The sequence below is a fragment of the Globicephala melas genome, chromosome 1 (assembly GCF_963455315.2).
Source record: "Globicephala melas chromosome 1, mGloMel1.2, whole genome shotgun sequence".
Taxonomy (NCBI): Eukaryota; Metazoa; Chordata; class Mammalia; order Artiodactyla; family Delphinidae; genus Globicephala; species Globicephala melas.
Genome location: NC_083314.1, coordinates 74456945 through 74478212, shown reverse-complemented (window position 1 = coordinate 74478212; position 21268 = coordinate 74456945). Strand labels below are relative to the sequence as shown.

Below are 21268 nucleotides of genomic sequence, written 5' to 3'. Positions count from 1 at the left end.
GTTCTTTCTGCCCTCACCCCCACCTCTTCCTCTCCATCATTAAAGAATCAGACCCTCCATTACCAGTGAGGGGGGTCTTAGGAGGAACAGAGGAGAGATGTCACTCTCCGGCATTCAAATTCCAGATGCTTTTCAAAGCTAAGACAAAAGAGAGCTGTTCTTGTTCAAAGTAGAGAAGGCAGGTAAAAGAGTAAAAAAGGCATAGCTGATGCCATGTGGAGACCCTGGAGAAGAGACCTCAGGCCCAGGGGCTCAGTGGCTCCTATCTTCACAGTCGATTAGCTCAGCTCCAGGTCCAGGATGTCGGAACAGGAGTTGGGCTAAAGACGCTGCTCTGCCCGGACCAATAGGAAGGATAATGGGATGGGGAAGGCAAGACAAACAGCCCCGGGCGCCAGGCCCTGGTCCTAACCACACTAACCAGGGATTCTGACATCGGCATATACAAACGTATAAATCTCCCTGTGTATCTAAACTTGAGATCCGTAAGAAAATTTCCAAGCCAGAGGAAACAGAAAAACATTTAGCTGGTCTCTTCAAAGGTCACGATTTCATATCCTTTAGGCAGGTAATGTTTTTCTAAAACTGCAAAATAGGAGGCTGTGTATATATGTTAGGAGTAGGGCCTGTTACCATCACTCCCATTTTGGAGATTTGAGTCAGATCTGCCTGTCCCAGACTGTGCATCTGGGCCCTGGGGCAACTGCAGCAGCCCGGAGCATCCCTGGCTGGGTGATGACGTGGGAGCCTGGGAACGTCCTATAATAGAAGGCCTCCGGGCAGAGCCCATTGTTCCCTCTCCCATGGGCCACTTGGAAAAGGCCCAGTTCTTGGGATATAGTTACACCCTAGCTGTGACAAGGAACAGGTGTGGCCCTGAGATTTGGTATAACTGAATAACCCAGAGTAACAGGGGAAAAAGACATGTAGAAAGGAACGCGTTTTTGAAAAGGGCAAAGTTTTCATCAGTAACCTTTGCTCTCCCTTCCTCCATTCTCTGAATAACAATGAAACTAAACAAAAGTGAATTATATGTCACTAACAATCAGATGCCTTCACTAATAAACAGGGGCACTAGCGGATGACCCTAAACAGCAAGGTTCTCAGTGCTGAGGCTTTCTAGCTTTGGTGGGTGTTTGGTCTTTAGATACGCATACAGACTTGTCTGATGTCCTGGGAACTTGAGAACATCCAATCAAACCATGAAATGACAATAGAAAGATATGACTCAAAGAGATGGTGAATACCCAGCATGCTTATCCTCTCTGGGGATCAGCAGCCCTACCCTGGGTGTTCCTGTTGCCTCTCAGGCTGACACAAAGCAAGCGGCTTGGGCAGGGCTGCTCGTCTCAGGCCTGCTGCTTGCCTCATGCCTGCCTCGGGCAGGGTGGATGGGAGGAAGTATGTGTTAAAAACTAAGGGCCTGGGTTTCAAGGCCATTCTTTTAGTTTCTCCATTGTTTTATAGACTTTCCCCCCCTAATATTTCTTTACTTATATTGTTTAAAATAGCATAACAAGTCTAGGAATTTAACTTTAAAAATTATTTTGAAAATCATTATCTTTAATTGTCACTTTATAGAAAGTGAATTCTAGCAACAGATTTCCTGATTGCCCCTCACTGCTATCTCTCCCCTTGATTTACTGCAGAACCTAGAAAATATTAATCACTTTAATTGTATGCATATGGACCTCACTGATGGGAAATGAACCTGCCCACTTCTGGGTTCTAAGCTCCTCTGGGTTAATGTCTGTTATATATGTATTTATTTTTGATACATAGATTCTAGAAGATATTAGGCCTCTAACATACATACGTTAGGGTCATTCTCTTTAACTGTTGCAGTGACGCTGTGCTGGCAAAGGTAAGAGTCAGGAGATGAAGGTGCTACAGTGAAGGACTTAAACAAAGGAGATGATAGAAATGAAAATACCCCAAGGCAAAACTGCTGAAGACCCATTAGGTACTAAAAACAACCCCATACAACACTCAAAACTGAGGATTCTATTATTTCAGTTGAAAACAAAAATCTGAGGAACTTGTACAGGACATTTCAACATGCGAGGGTTTCCCTCATTTACATAGAGCCCTGGACTTTTGGAGCCGCATCCACGGAGAGCTGACAGAATGAGAAAGGCCGCAGGCCGTGGACCAGTCTTGGAGGGCCTAGAAGCTGGCCTCTGCCAGCACTGCCAGGAGGAGCTGCACGGTGCCGGGGGGCAGTGCCCCGGCCCCTCCCACCCTGCCTTAGGTAGGCAGAGTCCTGCGCCCAGCGTGAGCGCAGGAGCCCCTGGGCAGGCACCCCTGGGCAGGCGTTTGTGTCATGGGGAGCTTTAGCAGCATGGAGGAACATACAAGAGTAATGGAGTGAGGAAAGGGAGGGAGGAAAGAGAGCCAGGGCAGGAGGCGATGAAGGAGAGGGGAAGAAGGGCAGACAGGACTTGGGAAATGGAAACTCAATGCTAATGCAAAGAAAAACCCAAAGAAAATTGGTCCTTTTACCTTCCACAGGGGACAAGGGAATATGAAATGCTAAAAGAAAACAAACAAAAACAAAAGTAAACCATGAAAAGTCAAATTAATGTTTCAAGAGTCAAAATAAAAATTACATCAAGCTGGAAAATGAAAGGTAGTGGCAAAAATCAGGGCTGATCTAGTAGAGTCCCCTCCTCTCCCCTTCCCCCAAGGCAGCAGTTTCGGGAAAGGCAGGAGGCCCATGCCGTGGCCCTTCCCAGATCCCCAAGACTAACACTGGGGCCTTAAGATAATGACTGGGAGGGCCAGCAGCAATGTCCAGACAGATGACACACAATTGGGAAGAGATCGGTGACAGGATCCATGGAGGTCTGGATTACTGATGGCATGAGGGGAGCCTCTGGGTCCCAAACCTGCTCCCTTTCCACCTAGTTCTGCTTAATTGAAACCCTCCATCAAGGGCCCATAATTGCTCCCAACACACAGGCCCTCAGGAGGACAGACAAGTCCATGGATGAAGGTGAAGGAGGCACTGACTGTCAACAGGGCAATCTTGCCAAGGGGGAAATACTCCTCTGCATGGCTGTTCAGTGTCTACAACTGTCTCTGAGTTCCTAGACCCAGGGACTGGCTTGGCCTCCTTGGCTCTGAAGCAGTTCCCTGTACCTCAGGGGCCGTCACTGGGTGTGGCAAGGGGAGAATGCAATAGCACCGAGAGGAAGCTGCGACCTCAGAGTTTGTTTGGGCCTTTGGCTGCCTGAAGCACAGGAAGGCCCTCTGCCAACATGCTGGCTTGTGAAGGGGCCGAGGTCCCTGTCCAAGGCTTTGCTCCCCAAATACTCACTGCTCTGGGAAGAGCTTTTGGGCTTCCCGATGTACTTGAGGATGGGGTTTCGCTTCTTGTCCTCCAAGGCATCCTTTTCTTTCTTGGAATTGCTGCTCTGCTGAGATAAGAGACACTAGGGTTTGGAGAAGGTCCCAGTACCCAGACCGGGCCACTGGTCACCGTGCTACTGCCTCTATGACTAGCCCTAAACAAGCAGTGGGAAAGCAGACTCATGCTTGTATCTGATCTCGCACATCTGCTTCTGGTCTGGGACTGCAGGGAGGGAGAGGGCTGCTCTAGTTTGGGGATTCTCAATGACTCTCCCCGGTCTGCCTCAGCGCAGGAACCGTGCCAAGAGATGATTCTTTCTAGGGGAGCTCTGTCACCTTCTTGGTCTTCGGGAAGAAGGGTAGCCACTTGTCCTTGTCAGGAGCGGACTGGGCCTTTTCAGCCGTGTTGGAAGGTCGTGCTTCTCGAGGACGGATGCCCGCATGGCTCATGTAGGTATTGAGGGCGAAGTCCATGGGGGCACTGTAAAAGAGGAATGGGGGTGGTGAATCGGAAAGCGCCAGCAGGGACTGCTTTACACAAGCTCCTCACCACCACCCAGTGGGGTGGCGAAGGGCCAGGGCATTCAGCGGGAGGCCCAGAATACTCAGATGGGACAGCAGGCAGAAGCGGGAGAAAAGTCTTGGCTGGCATGACTCCCAGAAGAAATCGTATTCTTCTCCTATGCAGAACGCTCCCTAACGAGGGGACAGTGGTCAGTGGAAGGATGCGTCAGTTCCCCAAAATATAAGCAACTAATAAGCCATGGGCGACGGTTGAGGCCCACAGCTAATGTCCTCAAGCGTATACACAGGGGTGGGGTGGCAAAGGGATGCGGAGAAACGCCAACCGGCCCCTGCAAGTCCAGGTAAGCTGCCTTTGCCACCACCCACCCCAAGTACAAGGAGAAAAAGAGATGGAAATGATCTGTCAAGTAGCTTCCAACTGCCACAGATGAAACTGTCCAGAGCTCTGTGTTTAAAACTGTATTTGCCTCTCAATTCGGTAGACAGATTATCCACTTTGTGGATTCAATGAAGCAAATGTTTCGGCCCTGGCTTTCGTCTTCTCTGAAACAGACTTCTAACCCCATCTTCTCTCCCTTATTGAGTGCATGTATGCTCAAGGAATGCACCCTCATTTTAACACTGGCTACTGAGAAACAAAGGGATGTATATAGGCTTCAAGGAAAAAAACACGTGTCAGCAGAGGAAATGTGTTGTACCCTAGCTCCCCTCTGCAGGCGCTGCTAACACAGGCTGATGCTGTCACTGCTCCTTCTTTCGGTGGTTTACGAGAAAGACACAGGGCTAATGTGGGTGGAGAAGACGAGGCCAGGAAGGGGAGTGCTGGCAGCTTGGTGTCTTCACACTGAGGAGCAGACCCACGTCCCAGGCAGTGATCCCCGGGTACCAGGGCCTGGGCCTCGTGACCTCCTTGTGGTTACACAGACATCTGGAAACTAAACTTGGACAGACGGTGATCCTCTGGAGCTAGGGACTCGCCTATGATGGGCAGAGATGCAACGCCCAGTAGCTCAACCCCACTCCTTCCCACCTTGATTCAACCGCACAGACTCACTCACCTCCTGTCTTCCTCGTATTTGGACCTGGAACAAAAGAAAAGAACAGATGACTCAGACTGCAAAGGCAGAGGCTCGTCCGCCTGTGCAATACTGGGAGGAGGGTAAGTTCTTTCCTAGAGGAAGGGAGCGGGTGAGGAAAGGGAGGAGGATGATAAAAGGTCAGACTCAGACTCCTGGTCTCAGCTCTGGAGCCAGCTTGGGGCTCAGGAGGTGAGGGTTCTCATTCCTCCGAGGGGCTCAATTAGCACAGAGTGATGGTGATGATGGTGTCCTTAGCCAGCTAAAAGGAAGGGGAATGAGGCAAATACAGCTTCTCGCTTGGTATCTGTTTCAGCCTCTGAAGCTACCACGGAGGAAAAGTCTCCTCTTTGTGTCCACCTAGAACTAAATTAGAAGGGTTGGGCTGACACTGAGGCAAGAGGAAAGAAGATGAGGGCGCAGAGATAATACCTTGAGACCTGATTCAGAGGAACCTATTTAAAAGAGGTTAATGGTAACAGCAACTAATACTGCGTGCTCACTACGGGCCAGGCACTATTCTAAGCTATTTACACATATAATATTTACACGTATAATTTATTACTCAAAATAATAGGTCCCATATCTCCATTTAATGAGGCTAGCACTTCCTTCTTTTAAATAGAAGCCTTTATAAGCAGGGTGCCTGTGCTGTCCATTATAACCCCACAGAACTCTGTGGTGCCTATGACCTCAGAATAGGCTCGGTCAGGATTTGCCGCCATCCCTGGCACGGTCGGGGTGATTAGTGCCATCTGACTCCTAGGGAAACTAAGGCCCAGAAAGATTCCGGGTTTGGCTGAGGGCCAGAGGGTTGTTTTCAAAGAATATACCCTCCCTGTGGGACCTCATCTGGTCTCATCTCACCCCGGATCTCTTGTCAAATGCCAGATTCATCTATGCAGTTGTCTACTCAAATCTCCAGTTTGATGTCTAAAGATCTCAGATTTTGACATGTCCGAGACTGAGCTTCCGGTTTTCTACCACAAAACTGTCCCTCACACGACTGTCCCTAACTAGACTGATGGCACCTTTGTCCTTTTAGTGGTTTAGGTAAGAACTGTGGAGTCTTCCTTGGTTTTCCTTTCTCTCACATCCTATACATCAATTTTTAGGAAATCCTCCTGTTGGTTCTACTGTCAAAATATACTTGGAGCTGACCTCTCTTCACACCCTCCATCGCCAATTCTCTGGTCGGAGCGTGGGTTCCCGTAACTGATCTCCCTGTTTCGAACCCCTCCTTGTTCTCTCACCACCCTCCACCCACCCTCGAGTCTCTCACAGCTCCAGTGGCTCCTCATTCACTGAGAGAAAAAAACTAAAGACCTTAAAACAGTCCACAGGCTCTGCAAGGCTGCTCTTTCTGTTACCTCTCTGATTCAGCACTGAGCTTCTCAATCTTCTCTGGCCACACTGGTCTCCTACGGTTCCTCAAATACGTCAAGCACATTCCTACTTTGCCCTGGCTGTTCCCTCTGCCTGGGATGCTCTTCCCCCAGGATATTTCCAAGGATGACTCCCTCACTTTCTTCAGTTGCCCAAATGTAACTTTCTGGATGAGGCTCTATTTGAAATTGCAACCCACTAGCTCAGGTGCTCCTGACTCCCCTCAGCCTGCTCTATTCCCCCCCACCCCCCAGCCTTATTTTCTAACATAGTATATAACTTACTTATTTATTACATACTGCTTTCTCTTCCCACGATAACATAAGCCCCACAAGCACTGCTGTTTGTTTATTAATGCATCCAGGAGCTAGAACACTGCTTAGCGTCAGTGGGGACTCCACAGAAATTTGCTGGATTGAAATATCACTGTTAGTAGAGACTATCGAGATCATCTAGCCCAATCTCTGTCATTTTAGATGAGACCAAGGTAGATGACATAGCTTGATCAAGGTCACACAACTACTCGGGACTTCCCTGGCAGTCCAGTGGTTAGGACTCTGCGCTTCCACTGCAGGGGGCACAGGTTTGATCCCTGGTCAGGGAACTAAGATCCCACATGCCTCGCAGCGCAGCCAAAAAAAAAAAAGTCATACAACTATTGAGTGGAAAGAAGTACTGGGGTGAAAAATCTACCTCTAAGCCTGCAAGTGTCCCTACAAAGTCATCCCAGGCACCTGGGACACTTTTAGAAAATAAGACTGGAGAGATGCAACCACAGCAGCTGTGCCAGAAGTTCCTTAATAAGTTTAGTTAGGCTAGTCCTCTGATGTGATTAGTTAAAAAGAGCCCAATTTCCCATGAGCCACCTGCCTCCTGAAGGAACTTTATTCCCTGGAGAATCACAGCGTGGTTCTCACACTCAGCATCAGATATGACCTTAGAGCAAAAAGGGAGACCCGTCAAGAAGAGGCTAGGGAGGGGAAGCAGAAAGCTCCCTGCGTTCCTGGAGCCCGTGGTTTGTCATAATCACCAAATTACTGTCAGGAGCCCCAGGCTCTGCAACTCCCTTGAAATTCCTGCAGCCCCAGCCTGAGAAATGAAGCAAGAGGGCTGGACTCTCCTCATCTTTCAGGGGAAGACGGATCAGGCAAGCAGTGGAAGAGGGGGAGAGGTTGGGAAACAGACCCACAAAACGTCAATCTGTGCAGCATGTTCAGGGGGTAGAAGTGGATCGGAGACTCACAAAATGTCTCCTAGGGCAGCCAGCTGCTTCTCTGCCACCTGGCGCTCGCGGAGAGGGTCTCCATCCAGGTCCAGCAGGTCGTTTTCACCATACAGGCTTCCCAGCCCCAGAGTGCGCTTTGTTCTGAGCCAGAGAGACACACAGAGAAAGAAACACATGTACATCATTGCTGGACAGAGAGTGAGGCACACATACACACATCACAAGAGATGCACATACACCGCAGGGGAAAGAAAACGGGCGAGGAGGCAGGGGAGAGAGCAGGAGGGGGGGCGCCGGGCACCTGTAGTCATGGATCTGCTCCTGGATCTCTGGCATGGCTGCCTCCTGAGCCTCACAGAGAACAGCGCGCATGTCCTCACCATTCCGCAGGCGCAGGTCTGCGGTGGGAGCCGAGGGGAGACAGATAGGGGAGGGATGTCAAGAGGAGGAGGTTATATCTGCTGAGCATCTTCAAGCCTCTTAGCTCCCTGGGGTACCGCGAGGGAAAGCTGGCTTTCTGCCCTCCTGTTAACCAAGGGAAGTGGAGGCCTGGACCTACCAGGTCATTCCTGAATTCAGGACTGGAATCCTGACATCCAAGTCCCGAGGCAAGGACAAAAACATTTTCAGGGTGTTCTACACTCCATTAAGTGGGGAAATATTAAAGTCCCTCTCTGGATGTGTCCAGACTCTGCTGCCCTCTGACATCATGTGCAAACCTCTGAGAGGCTCATTCTCCTTCCACTGACCCAGGGACAGCTCACAAGGCTGAAAAAGGCAAGGAAACCCAACTCCCCACCGGAAACTGGAAGGTGTCTCTCCTGTCCCTACATTCACCCTCTGCCTGTGCCCATAAGCTTTCCTATCATCTGGGCCTGTAAAGTGCCTCTTTTCCAAGGCAGCTTCAAACTATTACGTCTAGAAAGCTCCCATGATTAGCCTCTCAGACTAATATCCTCTTTCTACCACCTTCCTCAGCTCTTCTAGTCGTGGCTTGAGAGTGAGACGGGAGCAGAGCAACTGCCTCGTTCCCTGCCTCCTCACTCTGTGTGAGTTGAGGAACTCACGCAAACGAAACCAAAAGAACAAAAATACTCCAGAGATCCTGACTCTCAGGTGGGGTGGAGTGAGGCACTGGTTTCTGTATTTTTAAAGAAGAATTCCCCAAGGGATCCTGATGCTCGACCAGGCTTAGGAATCCAATTTCCTCTTTGTACAGATGAGCCGACTGAGGCCCAGAGAGGTCACATGGAAGGTTGGTAGGAACGACCCCGCTCTCCTAACCAAGCCTTGTCTCCCTGAGACAAGCTCCCAGGCAGGGTCCGTTCTGTCTGTGCTTGTCCATAAGCTACCGCGAGGAGTTCTGGAGGAACTGTCCCTATTTCCCCCTATCTGAGAACAGCTGCCCAAGGCAGGGACTATGTCCCCCCGACCCCCCGCCCCTTCCCGAGGGCCCAGCACAGCAAGGCGGACACCAAGAGGAGACTAACCGTCCTAGGAGCCAACTTACCAATTTCAGCCTGTAACATCTCTGGGACCTTCACTCTCAGAGGCTAAAAGACAGAAGGGTGGGGGCAGAAGTGGTGAGATCCACACACCCCGGGGGATGTGGGAGATACTGTGCAGAGGCAAGGAGGGCTCCAGAACACTAGCTTCTCTCCCCCTTTCCCTACACTACCCTACCCTCCATTCACCTCTCTCCAGCTGAATTCTAGGCTCGGGATTTGAGAAGTGGAATCTGAGGTGGCAAGGCAAGCTGGGACTCTACTCCGAGGGTGGCACCTGTACTCTTCCCACTCTTACTTCAAGGACGTCAAGAGGCATGGAATGGAGAGGTTCCCAAAAGTGGACTGGTACCAATTTAGTAGCATGGGAGAAATCTTGATGAGGCGATTTGATGGGCTTCCCCGCTCCTTCACTCCCAAGGGAAAACTGGCCTCATGTTACCAAGGCTTCCAGTGAGCACAGCGCCTGGCCTTTGCTTTATGGCTACCTACCAGCTGGACATTGCGGCGGTTCCGTAACAGCCAACAGGGAACAACGGGCAGCTCTAACCTCCTTACTCAAGACCCACTGAAGGGGACAAAAATAAAAATCCTGGGGAAAAGCCGTTTATTCCCCAGTCTCATTAGTCCTAGTAGCTTACTGCCGGATGAATAAAGTCATTTTGGAATTAGTTTAGTTGATCAGATTAGGAAGTCTAAGATGGGAACTGCCCTCTGCAGGCTGAGGTGCTGCCGCCGGGGGGATCCCTGACACATCCCTGGGAGCTGTGTCCAGAGGCAGCGTGCTCATCCACCCCAGACACTCTGGGGTCCCCTCCCTCTGAACCCTGCCTCGGGGCAGTAAGAGCACGTCAGGCTGAACTTCAGAAATCTGGGCTCGCCTCTTGGCTCACTGATTTCTATCATCTGATGTCTCTGGGTCTCTGTTTCTGCATCCCAGGGATGGGCAAGGCAAGGAGAGTTGAAGGGAACCAGGGCATTGATCCAGGGGAGAGTAATTAGGACTTGGTGCAAGTTCTTTTTCTCCAAACATTTCAGAGAGAGGCAATGTGCACTCTACCTTGCTACATGTGGGCAAAAGAGGTCCAGAGAGGAGATCAGTCTTTAGAGTGGAGCTAGGAACAGAATCCAGGAATCCTCTTTAGGAACCTGTCTCCAGGGACCTCCCTGGTAGTCCAGTGGTAAAAAATCCGCCTCCCAACGCAGGAGACATGGGTTCGACCCCTGGTCAGGGAACTAAGATCCCACATGCCGTGGGGCAACTAACCCCGCGTGCCACAACTACCGAGCTCGCACGCCTCAACTAGAGAGAGAAAACCCACCCGCCACAACTAGAGAGAAGCCCACGCACAGCAACAAAGAGCCCGCACGTCGCAACAAAAGATCCCGCATGCCTCAGTGAAGATCCCATGTGCCGCGACTAAGACCAGATGCAGCCATAAAAATAAAATAAATATTAAAAAAAACCCAAAACCAAAAAAAACTGTCTCCACTCGGCCTGAGTGTTTTGCTTAGTTTTTCCTCTGCCTCTGAATGGTCAAACAATATAATAAAATTGAAAATTGTAATCCAGTCTATGACTGCCTTACCGCATTTTTCTCTAGGAAAATATTCCAGATGTCTTTTCCCAAGCTTCGGGAATCCTTGGGGTTTGTTTGCTGATAAACTTCTGCACACAAGTAAAAAAGCTGGGAGAGAGAAAATGGATTAGAGCAGCGATTCTCAACCAGGAGTGCTTTTGCCCTCCAGGGGACAGCTAGTAATGTCTGGAGGCATTTTTGATTTATATCTGGAGAGGTGCTACTGGCATCTACTGGGTGGAGTCCAGTGATGCAGCTAAAGATCCTGCCGTGCACACGACAGCACCGCACAACAAAGAATTCCAAAGGTCAGTGGTGCTGAGGTTGAGAAACCCTGGCTTAGCACGTTTCAGAAACCTGTGGCAAGTCATCCCCACCCCTTGGCGCGCGCACACACATTCCCCCAACGCAATCTCTCCTCAACGCTGTATCCTCTCCACACTTGACATTTTGTCTTGTACTTGTTTATCTGTTGTTTTAAAGGGTTCAGGTGTTATTTCTCTTTGTGCTGTGCCTCGTCTTCATTCAGGAATGCTTCTGAGATACCAGCGCTTGGGATGTACATGCAGGTGTTCACTGAACACCTGTTGAGCAAACGGATGCTGACTCTGGCTTCTAACAGTGGTAGCCCCGGAAAGGAAGAGCCGCAGTGCATGCCACGGGCAACAAGTTTATTCTGGAGAACATGACAGCAGCCTCTCTCCTTCATCCCCCTTCCTAAGCAGCTGAGCAGAACGACAGAAACTGGCAAGGCTGCTGGCTCTGGGCACTGTCGCAGAGCACCCCGACCTCCATCCCGTCACGATCTTCCTTGTCATCACCTTCAGACTGAAGACCTTTTACCACCTTCCCCCTCTGCCAAGCTTTCTTGCAGTAACACTGTATACTTGCAAAGGGCTGCTCTCTCAACTCCCCACTGTCAGTCTGTATCCACCTTCATTCCAAAAACCTAGAAAGACCATCTCCTCCAAGCAGACCCAGAACGACAGCTTTCTTGGCCCAGCTCTCCTGTTCCTCCCTGTGCTATCGATGCAGTTAGCAGTGAAGAATCCCTTCCACCTAGGTTGCACCTTCTTTTCTGTTTTGTCTCTGTCCTCGAGATGCCTGACCACGCCCATGGATCTGACTTATGACATCTAGAGAGCAGGGACAGAGGCCAAGCACAAGGAGGTACTCAATCGAGACAGATACTTGCGACTTACCAGTGGACTGGGGTCCGCCTGAGAGAAGATGTACCGTAGAAAAACCCCCAGGTGAGCCGGCCGTGACTTAAGTTTCTCAAAGTCCTGGAATATGATGTCGCTCTGGAAGGCAGAAGGATGGGCAGGGCTGGGGGGCAGAGAAGCACTGCCTGCCCCAGCTCAGCCCCCATGCTCCCTGCCTGCCAGGGCTGATAAGCGCGGCCCCTCCCGTACGCTCCCTCACAGCTGGTGCCAGTCCAAGCGCTTCTAGTCCAGAGCAGCAGGTACGAAAGAGAATGAGGAAAGGAGAAAATCAGGAAACTGTTACCTCGTTGTTGAAATAACCCGGGTCATAATCTTCCTCTGGGCCAATAATTAAAGGCTTTGGGCTTTGATCTACAGCCTGGGGGAGAGAGTCGAGTTGTAGAGATGAGAGGTCAGAGGACAGGGATCCAGCCCCCTCAGTGGAGTTTGGTTAGTGACAGCATGGCACTGAAGTGGAAGGCCACACGGGGCTGGTAAACACCGGCATCTCACTACCACCCCCCAAATCTCAGAGAACAGAAAGAATGATTTCCACTTGCAAGAAGGCAACTGCTTCTGGGTGGGGCAGGGCAGACTCAGAGCAGCCTGGTCACATGACGTATGAAGATGGGAAGTGAGAGAAAGTGCTCTCTTCCTGTTTGTGAAAGATCTGAGGAGGGAGTGTCAGCCCACAAAATAAGAACCTAGAGCTTCTGCTGGACTGGTGGGCGGGGGCTCTGTTCTCCTCAACAGACCGCCCCCCACCCCAAAAACACGCCCTCCAAACCTAGTGTCTTCCACAGCGCTCCTTTACAGTTACGGTGTGCCCTCTACCCCTGCTGGAGGAGAGCTTTGTGGTCCATCTCTGCCTCCTTGAGCAAAAGGGAATGGAGCTTTGCCTTCTCCAACACCGTCTCCATCATCTTCTCTGCCTGCTCAAGAATCTATGGTAGATTCCCCATTTCCAGTCTAAAATCCAAGCTTCTCAGCTTGGCTTTCTCTCTTTCCCCCTTATGCCATCGATTAGGTCTGATGAGAGAGTTCATACCGAATAAACGTTTTAGACGCTTCACTGGACAAGCCTTTCTCCTAAAGGTTCCTTGAGCTTTCAAAGATTTCCTACCAACTATATTTTTCACTCAATGCACTCTACCCCATTTGCAGTGATTCCTCATCGAGGACTATTGCTCTGGAACCCATCTGGAGGAGGCACTTCTCATGCCCACTTTTTCTCAGGCCCAAGACAGCCTCCTATTCCACCTCCTCAAGGGGCTTTTCCTGACGGTTCCTCCCTGACACACCTCACTCATTTTTGTTCTCCTGGGTATTTACAGACTCTATGCTCAGAATGACTGAGTATAGAACTTGAGAGACCCAGGATGCATCTCAGAGATCAGAGTCTAGCACTCACTTATAATGGCATGCTGGAAGTTGCAGAGTCAGGCCTGATGCGCTGGACCTGAATTCCTCAGACGCATTCTGAGTATCCTCCTCTCCCCTAACACCTTAGTCTCTGAATCCCTTGGGATCCAGGATGCCCAGGGGGTGTGGGGTGATCACTTCTGTCTCTGCTTGGCTCTCTAGTGAAACCTGAAAGCACTAGGTTGTTGCTTGTTTGGGCGGGAGGATTTATTTTTTTAAAGTCTTTACAAACATACAGTTTTTCTGATTGCAAAAGCAGAATATGTTTATCATAAGAAAATCAAACATTGCAGAATTACATAACAAAGTTCGAATTCCCTATGATTCCATCCCCCAGCTGCTGCAAGTTTCATGGATAGTACAGGTTTCCACCTTTGCTCTTACTAACATAGATTATTATTAAGAAACTGGAACTATACTATATTTGCTCTTATCACTCAAAAATAACAATTTAAATAGTTTTCAGAAGTTGAAACAAATTCAGAGAAGGAGGAAAAGGACTCCAAGACCAATTACTCTACACCTGCCTCTATTAGCCACCTAAATGAAAACCTCCCTTAAGAACACCATGTGGGGGCTTCCCTGGTGGCACAGTGGTTGAGAGTCCGCCTGCCGATGCAGGGGACACGGTTCGTGCCCCAGTCCGGGAAGATCCCACGTGCCGCGGAGCGGCTGGGCCCGTGAGCCATGGCCGCTGAGCCTGCGCGTCCGGAGCCTGTGCTCCGCAACGGGAGAGGCCACAACAGTGAGAGGCCTGCGTACTGCAAAAAAAACCCAAAACCCAAAAACCAAAAAAAAAAAAAAAAAAAAAAAAAAAAAAAAGAGAACACCATGTGCACCTGACCCTGCCTGGCAGCCTGACCTTGGCCCTATAGTACTACTAAGGGGGAGTGGTGGTGGTGGTGGTGGTGGAGGAGTGGGAGGGGTGATCAAAGAGCATCTAGGACAGGAGGCAGCCCTGCACTGGGGCTCAGGAAAACTAAGTTCTAGTCTGATGCTGCCATTAGCAAGCTGAGTCCTTGAATGGTCCCTTAGCCTGTCTCTGCCTCAGTTTTCTCACTGAATGAAGGTTCTAATGCCTATCTCCTTTTCTGGTGGTAAGAATTAAATGAGATTTGTTCCTAAAAGATCTAGCACAGCAGCTGGTACACTAGGCATTTTAATACATGTGAGATCCACTTCCCTGCCTTTCCCCCTCCAAGATCTGAAAGTAACTAAACTCTATCCTATGGGGAGAACTAGCGCATCAAACGGCGTATGATGTTGGTTTTAATATAATGGCAAATTTCCTTTAAAAAAAATTTAAGTTTTAAAAAGTGAGTTAGCTTAAAGAAAAATATTAAGTAACATTATATAGTTGGTATGAGGATATGGAAAAAAAATTATGGTGGTAGCAGATGAATTTTAAGAAACACTGCTTTACAAAACTCGGAGCTTTCTTGCCACTGTCTCTAACAAGGAATGACCTAACCTCTGCCTGAACAATGACAGGCAATTCCCGGGCTCTCAAGTCAGCCCATTCCATTGTCTGATAGCTCAGGTTCTTTGCAAGCTTTTTGTATGGAGCCAAAAACTGTCTTCCTGAAATCTCCCCTGGACCTAGTTCTACCCTTGAAAGCAGTGGCTTTCAAATCAGGCTTTGCAGAACCTTAGGGCTCTGGAGAAGTGCCCCTGAGGTGGGGGCCGAGGTGGGGAGATTGATTAGGAAAAGTCCCAGATAGCTGAGCATTTATTTGTTTTCTGTATTAGGGTACCAAATAATAAGATTTTGCTCAAGAAAAGGACTTTGCTAAAGAAAGAGAAGATTGAAAATTAGTGTTCTGGAGAAACACTGAACCAACCTATTTCCCATTCTATACAGACATTAAGAGAAAGACCAGCGATCTGCTCCTTGGACATCACTTCCCTACAGATGCATTCACGGACTCTTCACCCAGAAACTGAGATAGCCTTACTTCCATGTATGCATTTAAACCATGTTCTTCCTTTACTATTTGTCCTCTAGTGTCTATCTCAAAACAGGGTTTAGTCTGATCGTTCAAGGCCACGTATGGGTAACCCAGTTCTGAAAACAGGGAAAGCAAAAGCGCACGGTGGCTCTGATCACTCACCTGGTCACCGCTGGGGGGAACCAATGCATCCGAGCCCTGCCGCCTGTGGTGCTGGGCCACCCGGGCCATGATCACAGGGGAGGTTCGAGGACTGTCCGGCCCAGGGTCTGACAGTACTGAGTTCCGATTCACCAATGACTAGAGGAACAGAGAATTCTGTGAGAAGAAAACTCGTCCAGGGACTTCCCTGGTGGCTCAGTGGTTAGGAATCCGCCTGTCAATGCAGGGGACACGGGTTTGAGCCCTGGTCCGGGAAGATCCCACATGCCTCAGAGCAACCAAGCCCGTGTGCCACAACTACTGAGCCTGCGCTCTAGAGCCCGCGAGCCACAACTACTGAGCCCGCGTGCCTGGAGTCTGTGCTCTGCAACAAAAGAAGCCACCACAGTGAGAAGCCCACGCACCGCAAAGAAGAGTAGCCCCCGCTCACTGTAACTAGAGAAAGCCTGAATGCAGCAACGAAGGCCCAAACGCAGCCAAAAATTAAAAAAAAACCAAAAAAACCTCATCCAGAAGACCGTCAGGGCTCTGCTCGTTGGCTAATAAAAGTCCAGTACTTACTCTGTGCCTGACATTATACTAGCCCTTGGTTATGTACCACCTTATTTAATGCTCACAATAGCCCTTTGAGGTAGAAACTATTATTCCTCCCACTTCTCACACAGGGAAACTTAAGACTTGGAGAGGTTCTGGGACTTGCTGAAGGTCGAATAGTTAGTAATGTGGTGTTCCCTGGATGCAACCTGGGCAGTCTCAACCCACTGCCCACTAGGCTGCATTGCTTCCAGATGTGGAGCCCGCAGGGGAATGTCAACTGTGGATTATTTAGGACCCTCCTCCCCCTTCTTGGTGTCTTTCTGACATACTGATCCTTCCACGTACATTCATCATCTTCCCACGAATAGACAGGAGCAGTAAAGAAATAAAATTCCCACTATTATTTAAAATTAGGTTTTAAACATGTTTTCAATTACTTATTCATGTATTTAATTAAGCTGGCTAAGTAAATATTTTGCTCACACCATTATTACTTCTTCCATTCACTCTTATTTTTATATTGCAAGTTTATATTTGCAATTAATATATGCAGACCGAGAACACCTAGAAGACAACCTTTGAAGCCAAAGCCTGAAGTTCTTCTGACCACTCCAGAAAAGATAAGTTGTTCAAGTACAGAAAAATCTGTGACAAAGAAAGAGAGGCTGCCCCCTCCGATTACTCCAAGATGGTGTTATTCGCAGCCAGCTGGCAATGTGTTTCTGGTCCAGTCACTGTTTTAGAGAATTTTCGTCTCTGCTCCCTTACACTCAAAAAAGGCTTGCTACAGTTAAAGAAATGGCCTCTTTCTCCACCCGACTCTGTACTACAGAGTTGACGATGATAAAACAGAAGCCAGATTCGCTGATCTTGAGTGCAGGATGCAACTGAACCCCCTTTTTTTGGATCCCAGAGCAGAATGACTAAAACCCTTAGAACTGGAACTATACCAGAGGGCCACAGATGACAGGCCAGAGGCCTTGGTGTAAGCAGTGAGCACAGAACCTTTAGGTGTTCAGAGAAGGAAAACTGAATGTATGGTTTTAAAAGGGGCTCCCCCCGCTTTGGCACTCACCTCGCCGAGGGAAGGAAAGCGCTCTGTGCCAGAGTCCAGGCCACTGTCCCCCTCCTGGGAATCCAGAGAGAGTCGGCCTGAGAATAAAGGAGTTTACACAGTGAGGAAGGAGCTGTGGCCGGGGGGAAAGAAGGGCCTTTATTCTGGGAACCTGTGCCCAGGGCAGGAGGGCGAAGCTGCCACCTGCCTTTCTTTCCCAGTTTCCCTTCATCTCTCTTACACGACTCCCCGAGAACCTCTAAACCTAGCTTTTACCTACCTGTACACCTGAGCCCAGGCAGTGTCACCTCCTAAAATAATCCTCCATAGCTCTACCTTGCAACGAGTGCTAGCCCTCAAGCTCATCCCAACCCTCTTCTGGTTCCCATCCATCTCCTCTTATGACAGCATCTCTTGAGCTCCTAGCTGCTAGGTGCTGGTAGGCATGCTGTTGTCTGGACCACCATCATTCTAGTATTTTCCTGGCACTTATCTATCCAGGGCTACTGGTTATACACTCATTTCTACTGAATAAGTTGTATCCAAGTTCCCTGTCACTGGTACTGCTTTCTCTCATTATTCTATTTCTCAGAGGCAGGTATATTTTTTTTTTACCCCCTGAATCTGCCCCAAAGGGATGGGACAACAGAATAGATAAGCAATGTAGACTAGAGATGTGCCAGAGAGAAAAGGCGTGCTGACGGGACTCACCTTCTGATGATCTCTGGCTGGTGTCACCATATAGCGGAAGTATGTCCTAAAAAAGAAAGGTCCGGAGGGCGGACATATGCTGTGAACCTCTCCCCCTACTGTTTTCCTCCAATCAACCCTTCCCTCAGTCTCAGCAGATAACATCTGCTTACAATTAGTGGCCTCTTCTGCTTCATTGCCTGAAAAATGCCCCTTTGGAAGAGCTATTGCTTCATTTGTACAGTTTGAGGAGAATGGTGACCCCTAATGGTGAAAAGGGAGCTTTACTATTAGCAAAATTCTAAAAACTTACTTGATTTCTCACCCTGGACCTCAAAGCGTCTATTGCCTTAGTTGGGCTGGACACAGAAAGAACTTCCGAACTATCAAGGAGTATGAAAAGCTCTAGCAGATGGAAAGCTCTGCCTCTAAAGATCTTTGAAGACTGACAGGCGCTGGACTGGGGCTGACCAGCCATTTGTGGAGGGAATTACGTTGCCAGTGCTTTACTGTTTATGATGCACTCTAGTCTATATCTCACTGAGTTTTTCAACAACTCTGAGGCAGGTATAGTACTCCCATGTTATAAATGAGGAAACAGAAGCCCAGAGGTTTTAAGTAACTTGCCCAAGGTACACAGCAGGTAAACTATAAAGCCAGGGTTGGCGCTCAGACCCCTAGATTCCAAGCTGAATGTTTCAGACTCAACCACTTACAGAGCACACGAGCGCAGAGGCAGCGGCAGCAGCAAACATGCACTGGCCCCGTGCTGAGGGCATCCTTTAATTCTGACAATACCACTACTAGGCAGATCCTGCCGTAGCTCCATTTCATAAATGAGGACACCAAGGCTCCCAGGGGTTAAGTCACTTGCCCAAGAGTCTTAAAGCTGGTGAGCACTATAGCTGGGAGGTGAATCCAGACGGTCTAAGTCCTAAACCTGAGCTCCTATCAACCGTGTGATACCGAGAAGTCCTTCAGAAAATAAAAGTTTAAATTTGATTAGCCTGTGTTTCCCAGACTTTTTTGATCTGGATGTTCTGAAAGAGAAAGTAGATAATCCTCAAATAATTTTCTATTGGCTTTGGCAAATATTATTCTTGGAGATCTTAAAGTTTTTGGAGAGTTACTTATTTACCCAAAGAATTAAGGCCTGACGGAGAGAAGTAAGACACTAATTAATACTTATTAATTAATAAGTCCCTGACTAGAACAGATAAGGAAGTGCCTCCTCTCTGGGATTTCCCACAAAGTGTGGTTAGTACTGCTACAGACCCCTCTCAACTGACTGGAGATCCTTTACTTAGGCTGACTTTTAAAAGTGCTCGTACTTCTTTGAGAAGACCCATTACTGAAGGGAGAGGTGATGGGAAAAGCTACCAGATGAATACTGAGTAAAATTAGTGTCAGAATATACATCAGCTATGAGGAAACTACCCAGAAGGGGATGGATAATTAGGAGATTAAAGCCGACAGTCTGATTTATTTCATATTTATTTCTTTCTATTGCAACTGTAAGCTGCTGGAGGGCAAGAAACAGGCTATTTCTTTTTATGAGATCCCAAGTGTCAGGACAGTGCTCAGTCTCTGTGGTGCTATATAAAGAACTGCTGACCTGTTTCTTTGTAAAACACTAAACACTCACTGGCTCAGCCCTGCGGTCCTGTATGACTCGGGAAGCCTCCGTCCTAGATTTCTCCCTTATTCTCCCCTCCGTCCACCTGCACGTGCCCTTCCTAGAGCTACGCCTATCATCACTCACCACTAAGCCACCAGTCTCCTGCTGGATCTTCAGCTGTAACTGAGTGACTCGCCGCCGGGCGCCTTCGATCTGCTCTTCCAGCAGGCTGCCGGGGTTCCGGCTATACACCTCACAGATACGCTGGGGGGCGGGGGGGGGGGCAAGGAGGACAAGGAGGAAGGGAAAAGGCAGAGGAGTGGTTAGTAGAGAATGGACGACTCACCAGTGGGGAGAGTAGGCAGTTATCCCAAAACAAAGAGGAGAGAAAGGAGATCTCTGCCTCCTAGGAGATACATGTTATTTCACCATCACTCAGGAGCAGAAAGAGGTATAAATGGTGAGAAAAAGAACACGAGGCAACTAGAGAAAGAAGACATGACACAAAGGCCCGTCCTAATCTGACCTGTTCTTAAGGCCTACTTGCTAAATGAGGTCTTCCTTGACTGCTGCCGAAGGGTTAGATATTTAAGTGACTGGCCAGACCAGCACACACAAAAAAGTGCTAAGGAGGAAACATACACACAGTGAGAACCACAGGAGATGAGATGAAGAAGCACCCCCGTCCCCCAGCCCTGTAGCTGGGAATCACTCTGAGACTTATCTAGCATCCTCCCAGCATACGGCAGAGCACAGCATGCGTGTTTAGGGCTTGGGCTTTGCAGTCAGGGAGGCCTGGCTCTGAATTCTGGCTTACTAGCTGTGTAGACTTGGGCAAGTTTTACTACGTCCTCATGGATCAAATGGAGACGACGGTACCTGCCTTTGGGGATGGCTGTACGTTCTGAATGAGATTATGTATGGAAAGTGCTGAGCAGAATGTCTGGTGCATAATTACTTGACTGAATACATGGCAGCTATTATCGTTTTACTACCAAATGAAATGCTCAGTGAAGTTGGCGGGTTAAGTAGTTAAATAAAGACGTCAGGTGCACATTTTCTCCAAGATCGTCTGGGGCCATGCTTGCCGTCTCATCTTCTCCACGCCTCTCAAGCCCCCAACCCTCCTCTTAGTCTCTGCAGATAGTATCGGCTGGTAAGAACTTTCCCAACTTTACTCCATTTCAAGGCATCTGCAGCCACCCTTTCCCTCTTTCTCAGAATAGAAACTCTGTCTAAATCTTCCACAAGGTTAGTGCCTCCAGCTGCCTCGGGCTCCTCCTGGGCATCGTTCACGTACCTCCAAAGTCTCCTCTTTCCAATGGCTCCTTCCCCTCACCCTACAAAAATGCTCGTTTCCTGTCTTAAAACAAAAACAAGCCACTACAACAAAACCTTTTCCATCAAGTCTGATTATTCTTCAAGCCACCGCCTCAGTCTTTTCTCTTTCCTTTCACAGCCACATGTTTCCAAACAGGAGTCTCTATGCAGAGCCCAGACTTCATAGCCTTCCAGCCACTCTTCAGCATACACAGCTGAGTTCCGCTCATCACCTCGCTCTTCCAAAGGCGAAATGACCCACTGGCTGAATCCAATGGTCTCTTCTTAGTCCTCATCTCTCCAGACCTCTTTAAACACCCACCTCCTCCAAATGCTATCCTCTTTTGACTTCTTAACTCAACACCGTCTTGGGTCACCTCACACCCCTCTCCCCAACCACAGCTTTACCCCCTCCTCCTCTCTTCAATCTAGGTGAGCCTTCAGCCCTGCAAACATTTACAGGGAGCTGATACACACCAGGCCCTGTGCCAGCTGTGCAGGAGGAATATGCAAATGTGGGCATGGTCCTGGCCTTTAAGGAACTTAGCCCAATAGAGGAGGACAAATAAATAATTAAAATACAAATACAACAGCAACTGGTGTGATGTTAGAGGTTGGTGCGGTGTGCTACAGAAGCACGGGTGTTCCGAAATTCTGCCCTCA

General features: G+C 48.9%; 1 protein-coding gene across 8 annotated transcripts in view; it reads right to left on the bottom strand.

Annotated features, from left to right (window-relative positions):
• ARHGEF11 (Rho guanine nucleotide exchange factor 11) overlaps positions 1–21268 on the bottom strand; it is a 109888-nt gene that overhangs the window by 16983 nt on the left and 71637 nt on the right. For 3 of the 8 annotated variants that reach the window (XM_060297721.1, XM_060297750.1, XM_030841997.2), the window contains 14 exons: positions 19430–19549; positions 17689–17734; positions 16999–17075; positions 15387–15524; positions 12158–12232; positions 11851–11952; positions 10658–10756; positions 9074–9116; positions 7865–7961; positions 7582–7704; positions 4935–4958; positions 3688–3832; positions 3320–3419; positions 2503–2532 (listed from right to left, as the gene is read on the bottom strand). In XM_060297721.1, the coding sequence (XP_060153704.1) occupies positions 2503–2532; positions 3320–3419; positions 3688–3832; positions 4935–4958; positions 7582–7704; positions 7865–7961; positions 9074–9116; positions 10658–10756; positions 11851–11952; positions 12158–12232; positions 15387–15524; positions 16999–17075; positions 17689–17734; positions 19430–19549 (1219 nt within the window). The remainder of the gene's footprint in view (positions 1–2502; positions 2533–3319; positions 3420–3687; positions 3833–4934; positions 4959–7581; positions 7705–7864; positions 7962–9073; positions 9117–10657; positions 10757–11850; positions 11953–12157; positions 12233–15386; positions 15525–16998; positions 17076–17688; positions 17735–19429; positions 19550–21268) is intronic. The other 5 variants (XM_060297729.1, XM_060297734.1, XM_060297744.1 and 2 more) reach the window with 5 other exon arrangements.